This window comes from Typopeltis vanoorti, chromosome 18, assembly GCF_054136105.1.
Source record: "Typopeltis vanoorti isolate ZY-2024b chromosome 18, IOZ_Tvanoo_1.0, whole genome shotgun sequence".
NCBI classification, from domain to species: Eukaryota; Metazoa; Arthropoda; class Arachnida; order Uropygi; family Thelyphonidae; genus Typopeltis; species Typopeltis vanoorti.
In genome coordinates, this window is record NC_143566.1 from 2,365,001 (window position 1) to 2,382,484 (window position 17,484).

Sequence of the window (17,484 nt, forward strand, 5' to 3'; positions counted from 1 at the left end):
CTTAATGCATAACATTATACATATCCACAAGGAGATGTGTTTTACATTATGTGAGATACTGGGATAGGAGTGTTGGTAGCTTGCTCCACCTTTGCTATGAGTTGCCTGGTGTTGTACTACTTACCCAGGTAAGATAGTTCAACACCATATTCAGTCCTGAAGATATTTTCAGGTGCAAATTTTGTTTGCTCTCACTTGGATAAAGGATTAAACTAAATTTATTATAGTCTAACCAAGTGAAAAATAAACTTTCAACATCTTTCTCTAAATCCAGAGTAATTTAAAAATAAAGGTGGCAAACCTTTTGGCAACTCCTATAGGTAAAGATGACCTTGCTATTGCTTCTGCCTGGTATCTCCAACTCTGGGCCTGGCTCCCACTGAAGAGACCTCAATAAAGGTCGAAACTAGTCTGAGTAGTGGCCAATCGCTTAATGCATAACAGTATACATATCCACAAGGAGATGTGTTTTGCATTATGTGAGATACTGGGATAGGAGTGTTGGTAGCTTGCTCCACCTTTGCTACGAGTTGCCTGGTGTTGTACTACTTACCCAGGTAAGATAGTACAACACCATATTCAGTCCTGAAGATATTTTCAGGCGCAAACTTTGTTTGCTCTCACTTGGATAAAGGATTAAACTAAATTTATTATAGTCTAACCAAGTGAAAAATAAACTTTCAATATTGCCTTCTCTAGTTTTGCATCATTGGCAAACAACTAAATATTCCCCTCAGATCTTTCGCTGTTTCATTAACGTATATATTAAAGAGTGGTAGTCCTAGTACAAAATCCTGGGGCACTCCACTGCTCACCTTTCTTAGCACTGGTCACCTGCCAGCCTGATGAAACCTTGGTTTTCTCAGTCTATAGAAAACCCACCCATACAGGCATATACATTCACCAACAATCCCACCACCCCTCCTCGTAACAATATGGCGGGTGACTAGTGTGTCTAAGAAAGGAAAGCAGTTGTTTTTTTCTTCTTCCATGGTGAATTTTATTCTGGGATGTTGGTTGTTTAAGTGTGTTAGGAAGGAAGGAGAGGAGTGCATTGGAGCCATTGGAGTCTTAATGACTCCAATATGGAGTCATTTAGACACTACACAACAGGGCTAAACTTATCTGTTCAAATGACAATGCCTTAATAACCACATTCTTAACATTTTCTCAGCCAATGGCTACCCCCCCCCCCCCCCCAAAAAAAAAATCCAAAAAATATTGAAACCAGTAAACCACAATCCCCCCCCCTCACAACAAGGATTACTCTAAATCCATCACCATACCTACCCTATATCCGAAGCACCTCGGAAAAAAATTCCAAAAATCCTAAAAAAAAACATGACTTAACTTCTTTTTACAGACCATATAAAAAATTGTCATCCCTTATCTGCTCTACTAAAGACTCCCCCCCCTGACCTACCTGGTGTATACCAGGTCCCTTGCAGCCGTAAGCTGTCCTACTTTGGCTAAACAGGCAGGACAGCAAATATCAGAATTTCAGAACACAAGGACTACATCCGGTTTCACCAATACGGCCACTCTGGTCTTGCTGACCATGCGCTGGATACCTGCCATAGAATATGGTGGAAGAAAGCCACGATAATACACTGCTTCTTCCTCACTTACTGTTTGTTGTGCCTGCATGCACGTGTCTTGTTCTTAAGTTTCTTGAAAATGGCAATGTGACGTTGCCGAAATATTGAAGTATATTAAAATTTATTTTAATGTATATCGTTGTAATTTCCTTAAATTATTTAGTAAAAAAAATAACTGTATAACTTCCATTTTGCTGTGTGCACTTTCTCTTCCTTCCAATCTATATCACCAAAGTTGAAGTCTCCCATGATAATTGGCATACACTCATTGTGCTAATCTGCTGATGCATGTTGTCCATATTTTCTTCTGTATCCACAGGTCCATAGCAGCTACCAACAATATATTTTGTCCTGTTGGCCTCTTTCTCACATCATACAGCTTATTGGATCTACAATCTTTCTTAACTTTTATTTTTGTTGGTTTTAGTTCTTTAGCTATCATTAATAATACCCCTCCTCTGCCCTATTTCTTCTGTCTTCTCTGAAAATACAATATCGATTACATTCTATCCCTGTAACTACATCATTTCCTGACTACCAGGTCTCACATTTCTCCATAATTTTTTCTAAGTTGAGCTGACCAATGCTAAAAGCTCCTCTCCTTTATTTCTAATACATCAAGCATTTGTGTACATGCATTTCAACATCCCCTTGGAACTACAGTTGCCCTTACGTAATGTCATTACCTTCTCATTTATATTCAAAACCTGGGAAAACTGCACCCAGCTCTTCATGATCATTCCTGCAATCATACTTATCTATCCCGGGGATAGCTAGACATGCTTGATTGCTTTTTCCCTAATATATCTAGTTTCCCTGGATTTGCACTGCCAAACTCTCACTGAACAACACTCTCTTCAAACACCTAACCCCAAAACCATTAGTGCAGTCATCCATCAAATTCACTCCACAGATCTATAAACTGCCCACCATTCCTGCTGCACAATCTTCTTCTTGACTCATTGGCGATCATGGCCCATCTTCTCAATTCTGTCCTATCATACCAAGGCAGCAAACTCATAATCTTTACTTTCTTACTCTTCTTTTTTGGTGCTTCTTACAACTCTTTCATATCTTCTCTCATTGCATATTTCCACTTTTCAAATTATTTGTGCTTGCCAATGCAATTAAATTGTTTGCTTCTTTCTTGTCAAGGTTAAAGCTTCATGAACATCCTTTCTTTTCACCTGGAAATCATGCTTTTGTCATTTTCTCTTTGAGTAGACTTCTTATCATCAAATCTCCATACAATACTATCAGTTTTCTCCCAGTTTCTTACTTTTATGTTTTTCCATTCACTTCTTCTTTCATTCCCCATTGTTCTGTACCAGACTCCAATTGTTTCTCCAGTCACTTGAACTCACATTTTGTCCTGGGAAGGAGTTGGGTCAAGCATGCAAGTATCTCATCATCCACATTATTACTTTCAACCACTTCCTTCAAACTCTGATTCATATTTTGTGCACTGTTTCACTGCTAATTACTATTCACTGCTTCCACTACATTCTCCAGAACACTTTGACAATCCTGCCTTATATCCATAATACCAGTCACTTCTTTCTTTTACTCCTGAGATAATTCGCATTTCTTGTACTCGCTTATGAAAAGTTTCCGACAAACATTTTCTCGATTCTCAGTCTCATACCACAAACCATTCACTCTCGGCAAGGAATACATTAAACACATGCTTGATGGTGGTAGTGATTTCATGGTTAATGACTGGTCATGAAGCATGTTGCGAAAAGCCACAGTTTACAATGCTCTTAAGAATTCTAATCTGAGCAATTAATAATAATAATAATATATATATATATAGCGAGTAAATCTGATTATTTGCAGTGAAATTTAACTTTGTATTAGTGCATATCGGAATTGGGCTACAATAATATATGTGCATGTTGCATACCATGCAATTTGATAGAAAAATGAAACAATTCCAGTCACTTCCTTCTAGTAGGTTGATACCGATTTGCTTTATTATTATTATTATTATCTGACCTGCATGGGGTTGGAGACTCATCGTGGGAAGTGCACACAATGCTCATCCAACCATGCTTTAAACTGATTCAATGTGTCTACATTCACAACACACTCAGGCAATGCATTGCACTCACCAACCACTCTCCTCTGCTCACACCCTCCTTATACAGTTTCTAGTGATAGCCTCTTGTTCTACCTCCCTCTCTCATTCTATGAAAAATTTCTTCCATGTCTAGCTGATAACAACTCCTGACTAGCTTATGTCTCAATCATATCCCCCCCCCCCCTTCCTCCTATTCATGAGGCTTTGCAATTTGCATTCTCTCCATTTGTCCTCTTACTCCACGTTCCAAAGACACTGACCACCTTTGTGAATCTTCTCTGGACCCTTTTCAACATATCCTCGTCACCATGAAAAACCAGCAACCAAAGGCAACACTGTTAACAAAGGCAATGCTTTTCTTCTTAAAATTTTGATTGGAAATGAGAATTGGGTTTATCATAATGAAATTTCCTTCTTTGGAATGTTACCAGCTTACCTCACCAAAATGTTAAAATCTTAATCTCTAGCTGGAAATTGTATACTGACTGTCTTCTGGAACAACAATGTGTTCATTAAGTCTGTATGGTGAAAGTGATGACAATAAATTTGCTAAGCTATTAAATACATTGTGAAAGGTAAACAATGACTTAATTGTGTTCATGCCAAGGAACAGACATTGCTTTTTACAATGTGACCACTCAAGGCCACTCACGAGCATGCTGACTTCAATAGCTTTGAAGAGATTGGCATTGAAGTTGTGCATCACCCTCCCTACATCCCAGACTTGTCTCCATCAGACCTCTGTGGTTCCTGAGTATCCATTTTGAAAATGATGAACTGGTCACAGTAGAAGTTAGAAAATGAATATTAATAAATAATTATTACAAAAAATAAAAATAATGAAGTTTTACTATAATTGCTTTGAAAAACTGTACAGAGAAAATGTATTGAAAGGGGAGGGAGACTATATTGAAAAAGTTTCAGCTTTGAAAACTCTGTAATCTCTTTAGAGTCTTTTCTTATGAAAGTAAAGTGGAGATTTTAAATTATCCTTATATTTTGTTAGAAATAGGGAATATTATACGAGGGTGTTTGAAAAGTTCTTGGCCTAACAATGAAAAAATGAATTTATAATTTCAAAATTATTTTTATTTTCAACATAATCTCCCTTAAGACTAATACATTTATTCCAGCGATGCTCTAGTGCCATCATCCCATCCTTGTAGTGGTTCTCAGTAAGATCTGCAAAATACCCCTCTACATCTGCAATCACCTCTTGATTCGAAGAAAAAGGCTGATCAGCGAGGAAGAGTTTTTATTTTGGGAAGAGATAGAAGTCAGAGGAAGCCCGATCTGGGGAATAGGGTGGATGTTCCAACAATTCATAGTGTTCAGACCCCTTAATTTTCCAATTGCCAAAACATCTTTGTAGGCAGGTGCATTGTCCTGATGAAAGATGATTTTTTTCTTCTGCAAACTGGGTCTTTTTCTCACTAATTTTTTCGTCTAGTTTGGTTAAAAGATCGGAATAATATTCCCTGGTTATTGTTTTACCCTTTTCGAGATAATTAACAAAATGCCTTTAGCATCCCAAAACACTGATGCCATGACCTTTCCTGCTAATGGAATCGATTTTGTCCTCTGGCACTGAACAACCAGCTTCTGTTCACTGTTTTGACTGTTTGGATTCTAGTGTGTAATGGTGAATCCACATCTCATCCATAGTAATAAATTGATGCACAAAATCAGTTTTATTGTTGTTAAAATGCTCCAAGCACTGTTTGGAGATTTTCATGCGAGTGCATTTTTGATCTGCTGTGAGCAAGCGTGGCACCCATCTTGCGCAAAGCTTTTTCTTTTGCAATTCTTCATGCAAAATATATCCTACACATTTTTTTGAAATACCTATAGTCTCAGCAATTTGACTCGTTGGTCATCCAATACCATATCGTGCACTTGATCAATAATTTCTGGTGTTGTTGCACTTTTTGGATGTCCTTCACATGGATCATCTTCAAGGCTGGTACGACCACGTTTAAACTCAGCAACCCATTTCTTAATTGTCGAAAACAAAGGAGAAGAGTGCCTATAAACTTCGAATGAATTTCTTTTGGCGTTAAGCCTTCTTTTACAAAGAATTTTAGAACCTCACAATACTCAATTTTATCAATTTCAACGATACAGACAACACTTTTGCTTCAGACAGCTGTATAAAACAAACTACTTGATAGAATGACTTGCAATTTTACATGGATACTTATGACAGATGTCACAACTTAGAAAAAAAAATCTTCCCGATAGATAGTGTTGCCATCTATGGTCAAGGCCGAGAACTTTTCAGGTCACCCTCGTAAATCCACACTTATTTCATACCCAAATATTTTTGAAACTTGATTTTGAAAATAGATCAGGGTTTATGAGACTGCCCTTGGCATTGGCGTTTCCTTGGCTTTCAATACTTAAAAGATATATGTTCACATTTTATTAGTACTTACTCTTAGGTTTCACTGATCTGACAGCTGTTTCAAACTGTTGGTCCTCATTAGAGACAAGGCAGAAATCCTGTATCAGTGGTGTATTTTTCATAAGTGAACCCTTGGTCAGTGGATAATTGAAATTATTGAAGAAGAGCCTAAAATACTTCAGTTGAGCAATTATAAATTAATAGAAATAGATAACACTGGGTAATAGGATGGATTTATAATATCTCCTATTTCTATTAATTTATAATTCCTGAATTGAAGTCTTTTTAAGCTCCTCTTCAATGATTATGATTATACCAACTGAGTTCACCTATGTAAAATATGACTCTCCAACATAGGATTGCTATGATATTAAATAGAAGGTTTTTTCTCCCTTAAGGTTTCGTCCTGATTGCTAATAAGAACCAACAGTTTGAAAGAGTTGCCAGGCCAAATAAACATAAAAGCACTAATAAAATGTGAATATGTGGGCTACCAAACAGGGCTCATGCTTTTTAAGTGGTGCATGTTAGGGCATCTTGATGCTGAGGGTTGTATTCTTATAAGCTCTCTGGTCTGTTTTCAAGTTTCAGCAACATTCAGCTATGAAATACAAATGGATTTAATAGCATACTTATTTCTATTTATTATTTTATAATCACCAAATTGAAGCCTTCTTCAATAAATTTTTTTTTTTTTATTTTTTAGTTTAACTGACATTTCTCTTGCAGGAAGTGTTATTTTCAGAACACTACTCATGGCTTTCTTGACTTTGTACTTTGCCACATTGAAGTAGATTTTAGAGAAAATCTAACTCGTCATAGATTGCCACTCTCTATTTTTGTACAGGGACAGTTATAATATGAGGGATAGTAAGAACTTCATTTAAAACAGTGAGATCAATAACACTACAAATATCTAATGTCCAGGCGCTTAAATGCAATGTTAATAAGTTCAGTCTTTCTTCCTAACTTTTAATTAATGCAATACTAATTTGCTTTAAGTTTATAATTTTAATGTTTTTAATCATTGTTTATGTATACCTTTTGAAACTGCATTTTTTTTAGTTAAAAAGATTTACCATATCTTTGAAGGTGAAGAGTAGTTTTAATAATCTGATATATTAAAAGGTCTCTATCAAAAATAGTATTTGAATATATGAAAGGAAATTAAATGCATTCTAATGCAATATTTCAGAATATATCAAGCTGGCAGACCATTATGTTCCTGTACCTGGAGGCACTAACAATCATAACTATGCAAATGTTGAATTAATTTTAGATATTGCAAAAAGGATGTGTGTTCAGGTTGGTATAGTATTAATAACGTATTCTTTAGTTGAGCATAATGTTGTAAATAATTAATGAAAAATGCAAACAAAACAAACAAAAAGCTAACCTTAAATGAAATTTATTCAATCACAATAATATTAAAATAATGTAGTTATCATTAAACTTAGATAGTTATACCTTTAAAAATGGCAAAATATGTATGCAAGCACTGTCAACTCTTGTTATGGCACATCTATTTACTATAATAACAAATGGCCAAGAATGTCTCTAAGAGAGAATTTATCATAACAAATTTTGCACAAAGGAAATTTACTGCCACAAACCTTCTGCTATAACAAACTATTCCTTTGCTCCCTACAAGTTCACTGCAGTAAGAATCAACAGTTTCACTAAAAAGGATTTAAGTGTGCATTAAAACTAGAATAAATGGAACAAAATATGCATCTTCATATTTAATGCAATTCTGATATAAGATGCAATTCTGATGTCGGAGGTCATATGCTGTGAAAAGCTTTCAGGTCACTTTCCAAAGTTTTTAAGTTTCACATATTTGGTTTTGACATAATGATTGATTCAGAATAATTTTTCATTTAATAGTTTGATATCCCCAAAATTGAAACTTTCTGGGCTCTTTTTTTGATTATTATGAAATCCTGATTTTTTTTAATTTCTTAAAAAAATATCAGCTTGCAATTCTGTATAATTATCAAATGACGTATCACATTCTCAGACATGATGTGCATTTTTAATTAAAATGTCCTTGTTCTGTGAAAATCTTTCCTGCACCACAGGAGACTATAACCACTAATTTGTCAGTCTTCTCTGTATAGAAAGATACTACATTTTTGCAGAAGCACCATTCTTATCTAAGTGTTGTGTTTAATTATAAGAATCACAAAGCATTTCTACCCTCATTTCCTTGGTTGGATTATAGTTTTTGAACTTTTGAACCTAATTCCGATTAAAGTTTAACACTAGATAAATTGGAGGAAAGCTCCATGGTATTTTAGGAAATGTGAAGGACTGACCAGGACTTCTGATCAGATGTCCAATCTTCACAGTAGTAAGCCTCTGCCTAGATAACTGAGCAAATAGGCTGACAGATTTGGATTTAGCTGATCATATTTTATTCTGTGTTGTTTCATCGAAAAGAAATGATACTGCAATGTGATGAAATACAGGGGTGTTTAAGGGTCAAAGCTGTATAACTGAGAGGAGACCTCCACATAGCCTTTAAAGGAATGCGGAGAACTGACCAGGGCTTCTGACCTAATGTCCAATCCTCACCTTCTTGTGGTGCACCCTGTTGAGTATCTACCTGGATACTGAATGAACGAGCATGGGCTGGCAATTTGGGATTTAGCTGAAAATATTGTATTGTTATTGGCTTAAACCAATATAGACAATGATGGTACAACATGACAAAATTGCATGCCGGTGGGGTGTCGCCTGGTTAAACAAGGCCCCCATTGCTTTCTCCAGGGAACCAGGGCGAACAGCAAAAAGTTAGCTACTGGAACAAATCTGAAAGCACACCACAACTCAACATCACCAGAGTTAAAGATCGGTACTATCAACATAAGAAGCCTGAATGGCAAAGAAATGCAGCTAGCTGAAGAAATAGATAAGTACCAGATCGACATAATAGGGGTGACTGAAACAAAAGAGACAAAAACTGGTGAGATCTTTCTGAACAATAAATGCAAAATGTTATATTTAGGAAATGACAATCAAGGAAAAGAAGGAGTAGCCATAGTATTCAACACAAAATACGAGGCTAATCTTCTTGAACTGCAGACAGTCTCAAGTAGAGCGATGTGGGTAAATATGAGAATGGGGAACTGGACAATGAGACTTATTTGTGCCTATGGTTCCACAGAAGGTTCTACTAAGGTAGAAGTGCATGAATTTTTTTGATGCTTTAGAAAAAGCAACTGACACAATGAAAAAGGAAAAGTTGGTCCTTGTTGGGGATCTAAATAGCAGAGTAGAAAATGATTGTCACACATACAAAAATATTTTGAGAAAATTTGGAGAAAAGAGCAAAGCTAATAATAATGGCAAATACCTGTTGGATTTCTGCTCAGGACATGGACTGGTTATTACTAACACCATGTTCCAACATAAAAATGTGCACAAATTCACACGGAGAGAAGAGGCAAGGAATAAGAAAAGTCTCATTGACTATGTTATTGTTGATATTGATGTTTTCTCCCTGGTGCAGATCACTTCCAATTTCAAATCCTCTGTACACTCTGTGTACAGAGGATTTGAAATTGGAAGTGATCACTATTTAGTCTTGAGCAGGATAAAATTGAATTTCATATTGAAAAGACTCAACATCACCAGAGTTAAAGATCGGTACTATCAACGTAAGAAGCCTGAATGGCAAAGAAATGAAGCTAGCTGAGGAATTAGATAAGTACCAGATCGACATAATAGGGGTGACTGAAACAAAAAAGACCAAAACTGGTGAGATCTTTCTGAGCAATAAATACAAAATGTTATATTCAGGCAATAAAAATCAAGGAAAAGAAGGAGTAGCCATAGTATTCAACACAAAATACGAGGCTAATCTTCTTGAATGGCAGTCAGTCTCAAGTAGAGTAATGTGGGCAAATATGAGAATGGGGAACTGGACAATGAGACTTATTTGTGCCTATGGTCCCATAGAAGGTTCTACTAAGGTAGAAGTGGAGGAATTTTTTGAGGCTTTAGAAAAAGCAACTGACACAATGAAAAAGGAAAAGTTGGTCCTTGTTGGGGATCTAAATAGTAGAGTAGGAAATGATTGTGAGACATACAAAAATATTTTGGGAAAATTTGGAGAAAAGAGCAAAGCTAATAATAATGGCAAATATCTGTTGGATTTCTGCTCAGGACATGGACTGGTTATTACTAACACCATGTTCCAACATAAAAATGTGCACAAATTCACATGGAGAGAAGAGGCTAGGAATAAGAAAAGTCTCATTGACTATGTTATTGTTGATAGTGATGTTTTCTCCCTGGTGCAGGACACCAGAGTGTACAGAGGATTTGAAATTGGAAGTGATCACTATTTAGTCTTGAGCAGGATAAAATTGAATTTCATATTGAAAAGAATAACATGTAAGAAAGTTTTAAAGCGAATAAAAGTTGAGCAGCTCTCAGATGTAAACTGTAGACTAAAATACAGAAATATTATTGAAAAGAAAATGAAAGAGTTTGAGAACAGGAATCAAACCTTGGAGATTCAGTGGCAAACTCTGAAGGAAACATTGATTGATTCTGCCAGAGAGGCATGTGGTGAGGTTGTGTGCAAAGATAAAAAAATCAGAACTCCCTGGTGGACACAGGAAGTTAAAGAGGCAGTGAAGGAAAAGAAGAAAGCATATCAAAAGTTCCTGGCAAATAAGTCAGCTTTTACTCTTACAGAATACAGAGACAAATGTAAGAAAGCTAAACAGTGTGTAAAACTAGCTAAACAAAAGTCATGGGAGGACTTTGGCAAGAATATAGAAAATAAATATCAAGAAGGTGACAAAATATTCTGGAGGTTGTTGAAGAAGCTTAGGAATGGAGGAAAGAATGCTGTAAAAGGAATTAGAGATGATAAAGGTGAAATGAAAACAGGAGAAAAAGATATCCTTGAAGTATGGAGTAATTACTTTGAAAAACTGCTAAATGAAACAAGCAGTGATGACAGCACAGTGATAAAAAACACTGACCAGGCATGCAGTCAGGAATACATATCCATACTTGAAGTAGAAAAAGCCATCAAAGGCTTGAAATGTGGAAAGGCAGCAGGAGTAGATGATATTCGACCAGAAATGCTGAAGTATGGTGGTATAAGAGTCTTACAGTGGCTGCACTGCATAGTTCAGAAAGCCTGGACAGAGGGACGAATTCCCGATGATTGGAGTAGAGCTCTCATAGTACCCATATATAAAAAGGGAAATAAAACTGAATGTGAGAATTACAGAGGTATTTCTCTACTGAGTGTTCCTGGCAAGATCTATGCAAGTATACTTGAGAAACGGTTGAGAAGAATTGTTGAAGAAAAGCTTGGTGAAGAACAAGCTGGATTCAGGCCAAATAGAGGCTGTCAGGATCAGATCTTCACTTTACGACAAATAGTCGAGAAAGCATGGGAATATAACAAAGATCTGTATTTAAGTTTTGTCGATTTGGAAAAGGCATATGACAAGATGCCAAGAGAGAAGCTATTCAATACGCTGCAGTTATATGGTGTCAATGGGGCATTATATCAAGCAATACTTAGTCTTTATTTGAGTTGTGAGTCAGCAGTTAGAATTGAAGGAAGTACAGGAAGATGGTTTAATGTTAAATCTGGTGTGAGACAAGGATGTACATTATCCCCTCTGTTATTCATTATCTATATGGATCACATTATGAAGGAATGTGGTATTAAACCTGATATCAAAATTGGAGATGTTAATGTCAGCTCTTTGCTTTATGCGGATGATGTTATACTTCTTAATAAATCCGCTACAAGTCTGCAAGATTCTCTGACTAAATTGAATAGCTGTTGTAATAGATATGGTATGAAGGTCAGCAATAAAAAGACAAAGACAATGAAAATAGGCAGAATCATTGAAAATGTCAACTGTGTTGTGAATGGAGAACCTGTGGAACAAGTAAAACATTTCAGCTACTTAGGCACAATTTTTACTGAAGATGGTAAACTAAATATAGAAATAGACAACAGAATCAGCAAAGCTGGTATCATGGGAAGTCAGTTGAATAAATTCATATGGAATAAGAAAGAAATTAGTCGGAACACTAAATTAGCTGTATACAAGACTGTGTTCAAACCAATTTTAACTTATGGATCTGAGAGCTGGGTCAGAAGTAAAACACTTGACCAAAGACTAGAGACCGCAGATATGAGAGTCCTGAGAAAGATTAGAGGCGTGAACAGATGGCATCAATGGCAATATCATATTAAAAATGAGGATATTAGGAAAGAACTTGACATTGTCAGCATCCAGGAATGCGTTAGCAGAGCTAATCTCAGATGGTATGGTCACTTAAATAGAATGGGAGAGGAAAGATTAGCAAAACAAGTGTTCTCTTCCAGGTTGGCAGGAAAACGACCCAGAGGAAGACCAAGATTAATACGGTACAAAGTGCCTTAGACGATAGAAATATAAGATCTGATAATGTTGGAGTCTTGACAAGTAACAGACTGATTTGGAGGAAAATTGTAGATAGGAAGTTAGTAATGATGTAATTTTTTCATGTAGTACTGTCATATCCTGTACACCCCTTGAGGGTACATGGCAGGAATTTGATGATGATGATGATATTGAAAAGAATGACATGTAAGAAAGTTTTAAAGCGAATAAAAGTTGAGCAACTCTCAGATGTGACTAAAAATACACAAAGATTATTGAAAAAAAAAATGAAAGAATTTGAGAACAGGAACCAAACTTTGGAGATTCACTGGCAAGCCTTGAAGAAAACCCTGATTGATTCAGCCAGAGAGACATGTGGTGAAGTTGTCTGCAAGGATAGAAAAATTAGAACTCCATGGTGGACACAGGAATTTAAAGAGGCAGTGAAAGAAAAGAAGAAAGCATATCAAAAGTTCCTGGCAAATAAGTCAGCTTGTGCTCTTAGAGAATACAGAGACAAATGTAAGAAAGCTAAACAGTGTGTAAAACTAGCTAAACAAAAGTCATGGGAGGACTTTGGCAAGAACAGAGAAAATAAATATCAAGAAGGTGGTAAGATATTCTGGAGGTTGTTGAAGAAGCTTAGAAATGGAGGAAAGAGTGCTGTAAAAGGAGTGAGAGATGATAAAGGTGACATGAAAACAGGAGAAAAAGATATCCTTGAAGTATGGAATAATTACTTTGAAAACTTGCTAAATGAAACAAGCAGTGATTACAGCACAGTGATAAAAAACACTGACCAGGCATGCAGTCAGGAATACATATCCATACTTGAAGTAGAAAAAGCCATCAAAGGCTTGAAATGTGGAAAGGCAGCAGGAGTAGATGATATTCGACCAGAAATGCTGAAGTATGGTGGTATAAGAGTCTTACAGTGGCTGTACTGCATAGTTCAGAAAGCCTGGACAGAGGGACGAATTCCCGATGATTGGAGTAGAGCTCTCATAGTACCCATATATAAAAAGGGAAATAAAACTGAATGTGAGAATTACAGAGGTATTTCTCTACTGAGTGTTCCTGGCAAGATCTATGCAAGTATACTTGAGAAACGGTTGAGAAGAATTGTGGAAGAAAAGCTTGGTGAAGAACAAGCTGGATTCAGGCCAAATAGAGGCTGTCAGGATCAGATCTTCACTTTACGACAAATAGTCGAGAAAGCATGGGAATATAACAAAGATCTGTATTTAAGTTTTGTCGATTTGGAAAAGGCATATGACAAGATGCCAAGAGAGAAGCTATTCAATACGCTGCAGTTATATGGTGTCAATGGGGCATTATATCAAGCAATACTTAGTCTTTATTTGAGTTGTGAGTCAGCAGTTAGAATTGAAGGAAGTACAGGAAGATGGTTTAATGTTAAATCTGGTGTGAGACAAGGATGTACATTATCCCCTCTGTTATTCATTATCTATATGGATCACATTATGAAGGAATGTGGTATTAAACCTGATATCAAAATTGGAGATGTTAATGTCAGCTCTTTGCTTTATGCGGATGATGTTATACTTCTTAATAAATCCGCTACAAGTCTGCAAGATTCTCTGACTAAATTGAATAGCTGTTGTAATAGATATGGTATGAAGGTCAGCAATAAAAAGACAAAGACAATGAAAATAGGCAGAATCATTGAAAATGTCAACTGTGTTGTGAATGGAGAACCTGTGGAACAAGTAAAACATTTCAGCTACTTAGGCACAATTTTTACTGAAGATGGTAAACTAAATATAGAAATAGACAACAGAATCAGCAAAGCTGGTATCGTGGGAAGTCAGTTGAATAAATTCATATGGAATAAGAAAGAAATTAGTCGGAACACTAAATTAGCTGTATACAAGACTGTGTTCAAACCAATTTTAACTTATGGATCTGAGGGCTGGGTCAGAAGTAAAACACTTGACCAAAGACTAGAGACCGCAGATATGAGAGTCCTGAGAAAGATTAGAGGCGTGAACAGATGGCATCAATGGCAATATCATATTAAAAATGAGGATATTAGGAAAGAACTTGACATTGTCAGCATCCAGGAATGCGTTAGCAGAGCTAATCTCAGATGGTATGGTCACTTAAATAGAATGGGAGAGGAAAGATTAGCAAAACAAGTGTTCTCTTCCAGGTTGGCAGGAAAACGACCCAGAGGAAGACCAAGATATAGGTGGATTGATACGGTACAAAGTGCCTTAGACGATAGAAACATAAGATCTGATAATGTTGGAGTCTTGACAAGTAACAGACTGATTTGGAGGAAAATTGTAGATAGGAAGTTAGTAATGATGTAATTTTTTCATGTAGTACTGTCATATCCTGTACATCCCTTGAGGGTACATGGCAGGAATTTGATGATGATGATGATATTGAAAAGAATGACATGTAAGAAAGTTTTAAAGCGAATAAAAGTTGAGCAACTCTCAGATGTGACTAAAAATACACAAAGATTATTGAAAAAAAAAATGAAAGAGTTTGAGAACAGGAACCAAACTTTGGAGATTCACTGGCAAGCCTTGAAGAAAACCCTGATTGATTCAGCCAGAGAGACATGTGGTGAAGTTGTCTGCAAGGATAGAAAAATTAGAACTCCATGGTGGACACAGGAATTTAAAGAGGCAGTGAAAGAAAAGAAGAAAGCATATCAAAAGTTCCTGGCAAATAAGTCAGCTTGTGCTCTTAGAGAATACAGAGACAAATGTAAGAAAGCTAAACAGTGTGTAAAACTAGCTAAACAAATGTCTTGGGAGGACTTTGGCAAGAACAGAGAAAATAAATATCAAGAAGGTGGTAAGATATTCTGGAGGTTGTTGAAGAAGCTTAGAAATGGAGGAAAGAGTGCTGTAAAAGGAGTGAGAGATGATAAAGGTGAAATGAAAACAGGAGAAAAAGATATCCTTGAAGTATGGAGTAATTACTTTGAAAAACTTGCTAAATGAAACAAGCAGTGATTACAGCACAGTGATAAAAAAACACTGACCAGGCATGCAGTCAGGAATACATATCAAAGGCTTGAAATGTGGAAAGGCAGCAGGAGTAGATGATATTCGACCAGAAATGCTGAAGTATGGTGGTATAAAAGTCTTACAGTGGCTGCACTGCATAGTTCAGAAGGACGAATTCCCGATGATTGGAGTAGAGCTTTAATAGTACCCATATATAAAAAGGGAAATAAAACTGAATGAGAATTACAGAGGTATTTCCCTACTGAATGTTCCTGGTAAGATCTATGCAAGTATGCTTGAGAAACGGTTGAGAAGAATTGTGGAAGAAAAGCTTGGTGAAGAACAAGCTGGTTTCAGGCCAAATACAGGCTGTCAGGATCTGATCTTCACTTTATGACCAATAGTTGAGAAAGCATGGGAATATAACAAAGATCTGTATTTAGCTTTTGTCGATCTGGAAAAGGCATATGAAAAGGTGCCAAGAGAGAAGCTATTCAATACGCTACAGTTAATTGGTGTCAGTGGGGCATTATGTCAAGCAATACTTAGTCTTTATTTGAGTTGTAAGTCAGCAGTTAGAATTAAAGGAAGTACAGGAAGATGGTTTAATGTTAAATCTGGTGTGAGACAAGGATGTACATTATCCCCTCTGTTATTCATTATCTATATGGATCACATTATGAATGAAAGTGGTATTAAACATGATATCAGAATTCGAGATGTTAATGTCAGCCCTTTGCTTTATGCAGACGATATTATACTTCTAAATAAATCTGCTCCATGTTTGCAAGATTCTCTGACTAAATTGAATAACTGTTGTAATAGATATGGTATGAAGGTCAGCATTAAAAAGACAAAGACAATGAAAATAAGTAGAATTGTTGAAAATGTCAATTGTGTTATGAATGGGGAATCTGTTGAACAAATAAAACATTTCAGCTACTTAGGCGCAATTTTTAATGAAGATGGTAAATTAAATATGGAAATAGACAACAGAATCAACAAAGCTGGTATAGTAGGTAGTCAATTGAATAAATTCATATGGAATAAGAAAGAAATTAGTCAGAACACTAAATTAGCTGTATACAATGTATACAAACAGTGTTCAAACCAGTTTTAACCTAAGGATGTGAGAGCTGGGTCAGAAGTAAAACACTTGATCAAAGACTAGAGACTGCAGATATGAGATTCCTGAGGAAGATTAGAGGCGTGAACAGATGGCATCAATGGCAATATCATATTAAAAACGAGGCTATTTGGAAAGAACTTTACATTGTCAGCATCCAGGAATGCGTTAGCAGAGCTAATCTCAGGTGCTATGGTCAGTTAAATAGAATGGGAGAGGAAAGATTAGCAAAACAAGTATTCTCTGCCAGGTTGGTAGGAAAATGACTCAGAGGAAGACCAAGATATAGGTGGATTGATACTGTACAGAGTGTCTTAGAAGATAGAAATATAAGATCTGATAATGTTGGAGTCTTGACAAGTAACAGACTGATTTGGAGGAAAATTGTAGATAGGAAGTTAGTAATGATGTAAATTTTTCATGTAGTACTATCATATCCTGTACATCCCCCCTTGAAGTTACATGTCAGGAATTTGATGGTGATGATATATGCATTTCTTAAAGAAAATGGTGTGTCACTAATAAAACAGAAATTCGAAAAGCTCCAAAAACACCTGTGCATATGGTTATTCGCCGTCACTTTCTGTGCATATTCGCCATCACTTTCTGACAGTAGCCACATTCTTTTGTGTGAGACTAGAATTAAATTACTTCCATCACTTGAAACACTTCTTCAGTAAAAGGAATTAAATTAGCACTATTCCAATAATTCTGAAAGTTTTTTTTTTTTTTTTACCATGAATTCTATAATTAATAATTGAAATCCTGTTTTCACTAGATCTTTGCATAATTCTTCATATCGCACCATACATGGCTTTACAATTTTACTTGCCATTTGAAGGCCCTTTTTAAATTAATCCTGCAGTGAGTAGAATC

The 17,484-nt window shown here is 36.1% G+C and overlaps 1 protein-coding gene across 1 annotated transcript in view; it reads left to right on the forward strand.

The window, feature by feature from the left end:
• The window catches only part of ACC (acetyl-CoA carboxylase), a 1,393,224-nt gene that overhangs the window by 64,262 nt on the left and 1,311,478 nt on the right, over positions 1 to 17,484 (forward strand). The window contains exon 6 of the mRNA XM_090408519.1: positions 7,281 to 7,390. Within this exon, the coding sequence (XP_090264645.1) occupies positions 7,281 to 7,390 (110 nt within the window). The remainder of the gene's footprint in view (positions 1 to 7,280; positions 7,391 to 17,484) is intronic.